At 54.2% G+C, this 6,163-nt stretch overlaps 1 protein-coding gene across 1 annotated transcript; it reads right to left on the bottom strand.

The window, feature by feature from the left end:
- Nucleotides 1-428: 428 nt before the first annotated feature.
- LOC147708156 (uncharacterized) lies at nucleotides 429-2,678 on the bottom strand. Its single transcript, XM_086925714.1, has 2 exons — nucleotides 1,975-2,678; nucleotides 429-551 (listed from the first exon to the last, which is right to left on the bottom strand). Exons 1-2 carry the CDS (start codon nucleotides 2,629-2,631, stop codon nucleotides 429-431), a joined length of 780 nt encoding a protein of 259 aa, XP_086781840.1. The 5' UTR covers nucleotides 2,632-2,678.
- Between the last annotated feature and the right edge of the window lie 3,485 nt (nucleotides 2,679-6,163).

Raw genomic sequence — 6,163 nt, 5'->3', positions numbered from 1 at the left:
TTGTTCGCCCCAGATACACCCATGTGGAATCGTCTGCAACCGGGGGGCCCGAAAAAGTTTGTCCAATTGCGTGTTGATCCTCTTTACCGAGTGATTCAACGCCCTAACCGAGTCCCCCCCTCGCCACTGCCACCGAGGGATAAGTTGCGACCATACTACCGTGCAACCCGGGCAAGTCCTGGCCACCCACCCCGCAGTGGAGATGATCTCCTCAATAAGGATGCGTCTCCCCAATTTGGCCAAATCATTCTCCCCCAGGTGAAGTATCACCACTGACGGGGGGGCGGGCTGTTGAGCTAAGAGTCCCTGGAAGAAGTTCTTGAACTGGGTGAGACATAGACCCCCTCTCCCGAAGAATGAAATGTCCAACCCCTTTTGCGCAGCCCTTTTTGTACGGTCTCCTGAAAGAAAAACACATTTAGCACGCCTCACATACGAGTGACCCACGATCCAAACCATTTTCTTGTGTTGATCCCGATGCTTGTTCCGTGATGGCGTGGATCGTTGATGCCCGGTGGAGAGTTCCTCCCCTGCGTCACAGGTTTGAGAAACTGCAAAAAACCAAAACAAACCGGGTGTGAGCACCATCCTGTCACAACATGTCAATTCGCACATATCGTTTATAACATTCAGAGGACCATCTCCCAATTTCCTTCACATTTTTAACCGGGAGGCCTCTTGCCACTGCCTCAGTTGCTGCCCCAATCCTAAATGAGTGAGTGCCAAATTCCTTGGGGTCCAGACCTGCCTGTCTGATCGTCAGCTCCAAGACCCTTCTAAACTGGTACCTGGTCAAGGGCGTACCGTCGGCGTGACACAACAGTGCACCTCCCGCCGTGCCCCCTCGCTGTTTATGGAAGATTTCCACATGGGAAACCGGGCAGCAAGGATTGGCACGGGCTCGGTGGAGCACTATGGTGTGACCCCGTGACTCTTGGTCGGTTTTGGATTTCTGAATTGTCACCCACATGGTATCATCCCTGATTTTTACACAGGCCCCTTGTAGGCCGCCCTGCTGATCATGTTTGGACGCTGCTACCAACTCACCAATTCTCAAAGCCCCATAGAAAGCCAGGGAAAATGCAGCTTTGAACAGAAGTACCTCCCACTCCGAGCTACAGACATTGTGCAGTGCCACCAATAAAGATGTCAGCCGTGCTAGCCCAATGGGCCTTCTTTTATCAGCAGGGTGACCCTGTAAACGGCGCCAACCCCTCAAGGCCTTGCGCACCATAAAGGTGTTAGTGGGGTCTCGCATGCCCTTAGCCTGCGCAAAGAAGGAGACCGCCGCCCTATGCTTGCTCGCAGCCGCTACGGAGCGACCCTCCCTGTGCATCCCTTCTAAGTAGGCTGCAAAGCTGTCCTCCTGTGCCCACCTACCCTCCCATTCCTGCCCCAAGAAAGTACGGTAAGACAAAAACGCCCCTTCGTAAGCTGTCTTGGTCCTGGGGGCTAAGCTAGCAACCACGAGGTCCTGTAATCTGGGGCACCAATCTGCCAAAGTACTGCCGGGAAGTGAGCCGGAGAGGGGTCTGCTGCAGGAAGATGTTCCCTGAAAACCTGCATTTTAAAGCGAGAGAGGGAGTCAGCTGCATTATTGAGAATGCCAGGGACATGCTTGGCATTGAAGACCACATTCATTTTCAAGCATTGCAACACAATCTCCTTTATCAGGCGCAGTATAAAAGGACAGCGCGCCCCCTGATGATTTATGCATTCCACCACGGTCATGTTATCTGACCAGAACACCACTGATTGATTACACAGGTGTTCGGGCCAGACCTTCAATGCCACCCAGATTGGGAAGAGTTCAAGGAAGCCAATATTGGTGGTCAAACCCCATGCTCTCCATTCTTCCGGCCATCGTTGGGCGACCCACTTGTTCCCCAGGATGGAGCCAAATCCCACACTACCAGCCGCGTCTGTCCATAAACCCAACTCTGCTGATGTGGTGGGAGGACCGGGCCACACTACCCTGCCATTGAAACCCTCCAGGAACGCCATCCATATGAGCATATCCTGGCGAACCTCAGATGACAACCTCATGCGGTGATGTTTCTCCCGTAATCCCCTCATTGCCTGGGCAATGGAGCGTGAGAACGGGCGTGCCATAGGGATAATCCGCAGAGCGAAGTTCAGTTGCCCCACCACCTCCTGTAATTGTTGCAAGGAAACCTTGTGTTTGCGTAGGCATTGTCGCAGCGCTGCTCTAAACCTAGACACTTTGTCCTGGGGCAACCTGAAGCATCCTTCCACTGAGTCAATTTCGATACCGAGAAATTCCAAGCAGGTGGATGGCCCAAACGTCTTCCCCGGCGCTAGCGGGACCCCAAAAGCCCGCATGAGCACGCAAAATTCCTGCAGTGCCCAGGCACACTCCTGAGAGCCCGCCGCACCTAAGAAGAGAAAATCATCCAGGTAATGCATGACCTGCTGGTGGCCCGTCGCCTGTCTCATGACCCATTCTAAAAAAGAGCTAAACGTCTCGAAATATGCACATGATATGGAACAGCCCATGGGCATGCATTTATCCATGTAAAACTTGTCTTCAAAAGTGAAACCTAGGAGATGATGATCAGCTGGGTGGACTGGGAGGAGACGGAAAGCAGATTCTATGTCTGACTTTGCCATCAGGGCCCCTGGCCCCAGGGCACGCAACAGGTCCACCGCCTGGTCAAATGAGGCATATCTTACACTACAAATTGTTTCATCAATCGCATCATTCAAAGACGCTCCTCTGGGCGCCGACAGGTTGTGGATCAGTCTAAACTGGCCCTTCTCTTTTTTGGGAACTACTCCTAGCGGTGAACACACAAAATTGGGGACGGGTACCCTCACAAATGGGCCAGATATCCTGTCCAGAGACAGTTCTTTGCTAATTTTTGCCGCCACCACTGTAGGGTTGAGTTTCACTGACAATTGATTTTTGCAATGGGCGCTACCTGTGTACCCCCCTGCCGGGATCCTAAAGCCTTGGGAGAAACCTTCTTGAAGTAGTGTGGCTGCTGTGTGGTCCGGATATCTATTTAACCATGGGATCATTGCCAGAACATCTACAGGCGTGGGGGGACCCAACTTGTTTGTACTACACTGGCTTTCCTCTTCCCCTCTGACCCTGATTGCCCTGCTTGGACCTGCAAGATGCTTCTGGGTGAGAGGGATGACCACAGGCCCCACATGCATGTTTAAATCTACAGGTGCCCGGGGCCCTTGTGCAGGTGCGCCTATTAAAATCCCAGCACACCCCTTTCTTCTCTGACCCGCCGCCCCTATTCCTACCCGGGACCTCACCCGCTTGGGGTGGCCGAAAGGGCTGTTGAGGTCTTGCGGAAAATATCTTGACTGCACTGGTGGACTGATGGGGGGGCGAGCTCTCTGAGAATTGCTGATGCCATGACAAAGAGTCAACCTTGTCCCATGTCAGTGATGGATTAAATTCCAAGGCTTTCCTGAAATTGACATCATACCCTTTCCACGCATCCCCAGAGTACTGTTCACTCCACCCCACAATCCTGCTCTGATAGCACGCTAATGGCGCCTGCACATTGGGGGGTCGTTCAGCCTTGATAGCTGTGAACACTGCGAAAGCCCTGATCCAGTTAAGCAGAGTTTCTTCCACCCTAAATCTAGAACACTGTGCCCTCCATTCACTTGGATGCATCCACTCCTTTAGCGTCTTTGCATGCTCCATTTCCCTATTATCAAGCAGTAATGAATAAATGTACACATATTTATCAGCCCAAATCATCTCCTTCACAGTCTGTGACACATGTTGCGCTAAATTCTCACTCCTGGAGGGTATAGAACCATCTCCCAAGAGAGGCAGCGCCACCTCCTTACCATTTCCAGGCACCTGGGCCGGCTGCCCACCACCTCCGTTCGGTTGGGCGAGACTGGAACCTGCGAGGGAAGAAGATGAGGGCACTGCAGTACTGTCAGCCACCGCTGCAGATTTAATCTTTTCCACCAATTTTTCCGCTTCTGCGGCATGATCTGACGAAGCCGGTAACACCCCCCCCTTCTGCAACCACGGCATCAAGGCCGTTATCTGAGATACCAGTTCCGGGGGGATTGAGTCTAAATTGCCTGCTGGGACTGCCGGCGCCACCGGGGGCATAACCGGCGGCAGAGGTGTGGGAGGCAAGGGCGCTGCCGGTGGCGGTAAACCCGTAAGTGGGGTGGTAGCCACGGGTGAAGGGGCAGGCCCGGCTGGGGGGGGCGCCGGGGGATCGACAGGGGCTGGCGCTGCAGGGATAGTTGGCGTAGGTGCCAGAGGCGCTGGAGCCGCAGGAACAGGTACAATAGGTACTGGAACTAACGGCTCTGGGGGGGGGGGGCAGTGTACCTGGGCTTCTTGGCCTTAGACCTCTTAGGCGGGGTAACAAAATCCCCCCTTGGCAAGGGGGCTGTCCTCTGGCGAACAGGCCTACCCGATGGGCCAGGAGCCTCATCAAACCTCTCATTAAGGCGAGCCTCTAATTCATCAATTTTCCCCAATCGCTTGTTAATGTTGCTCATTTCAAGCATCATGGTCTGCATCATAACCTCCATCCTGGACCCTCCTTTACCCCCTCTTGGCCCTGGCATGTTCAAAACCACCAAAGATTGCCTACACTCCTAATGATACAATTTTGCGTACTCGCGCTATGTACCTTCACCAGATGGAGGATGTCCAGGGGGCTGTAAGCACCATGCAACGGCGGCCGCAACACCACCGGCTTATCCGGCTATGTCAGGGGTGAGTAAACCTAGTGTAGACCCACCCGGCGGCAACCAGGAGCGATGAAATGCTAGCCCCCCGTTCTCCCCTTACCGACCAATCCCACGTGTTCCGCGCCGGTATTGCGACCTACTCCACGTCCTCGAGTTGATCAGTCAAAATGCAGCAATGTTTTCTTTGATTGCCTGTAATAGAAAATGTATTAATACCTGGGAGTAGGAGGCAGGAGAGACCTTTCTATTAAAGGTGGTTGGACTACCTTTTTGTCCACAACCCTCCAGCCTATCTCTGCCTGTATGCCCCAACAATTGAAAGCACCCCTGATGACTATTTGTACAGTTCCCACAATGTAACTGACACACAAGATTGGTCACTTAAAACAATTTAAATCAATATGAATCAGACCCAATTTAACTTCAAATTACTCGAATTCAACAAATAAATGCACCCTTTCCCCCTCTTCTACCATCCAAGTGCTGCCTTGGTCTACCCTGCTTCACAACCTAAACAGCTCACTCGAACGGCCGGCCAATTCAGTTTACCTGCAAGGCGGGGAAAAAAGGACAAACAGATCAACAAAGACGCCCGTGTGAGGAGCGGAGGCACAGAATTAGTCAATCACCGCTCTGGGTCTCCCATCCATTGGCTACCCTGATCGACCCTGCTTCGCGTCTCCTTTCACGCGATGCGTTGGTGAAACAGATTCCCGCCCGATTCTTACTGCCGGCGGGATGCCCTAGAAGTGCAGCACACAATAGTTTAAGCGACGCGGGCGTTATAAAATCACTAACAATATCAGAAGTGCCCACGAGCGCCCACACTCCTCCACGAAGCCGGAATACGGCTGAAAGGCTTCCGGCCCCCACTCCGCCCCGACAAATACCTCTATTCCTCGTCAAAAAGGCTGTAATCTGTGTAACCGCCGCTTGGACCCTGGACAAGCTGCCCCTGCTACTTGCTGCCGCCGGCCGCACTCCGCTCCGACCGACTATATTCCTCGATCCGCCAGTCTGTCGAACACACAAGGGGGAAGAACGCCGACCCTGTTCCTCGACGCCGACCCTGCTCCTTGATCCTTCGGACGACCTCCGCTGCTGTCCTGCGACGAACCGATGGCCTGGAGAGGAAAGAAAAAACACGAAATGACAAAAAACAAGAAGCCCCGAGCGCGGGGCACGACACGCTGTGGGGGAGCGTCCAGGAAGAAGAGGGTCTCCTGGGCACTCCCCGCTTCTTTATCCCCAAGGGGCTGGGTGGGGGTGGCTACGCCCCCACCCAGCCCCTCCCGGCACGCCCGCCCCTGACCCGGACATCCTACCATGGTATCCGGGTCAGGGAGGGCACCAGCCAATCGGTGGTGGGGCGCGCCCAGGAGGGCACGCCCCACCACCGAGGGGCACAAAGGGAGGGGGCGATCGCCGCGCCGCCATGCGGGCGGGGGGG

The sequence above is a fragment of the Lissotriton vulgaris genome, chromosome 6 (assembly GCF_964263255.1).
Source record: "Lissotriton vulgaris chromosome 6, aLisVul1.2, whole genome shotgun sequence".
Classification (NCBI taxonomy): domain Eukaryota; kingdom Metazoa; phylum Chordata; class Amphibia; order Caudata; family Salamandridae; genus Lissotriton; species Lissotriton vulgaris.
Note: the sequence above shows the minus strand (reverse complement) of the source record. Positions and strands in the feature narration are given on the sequence as shown.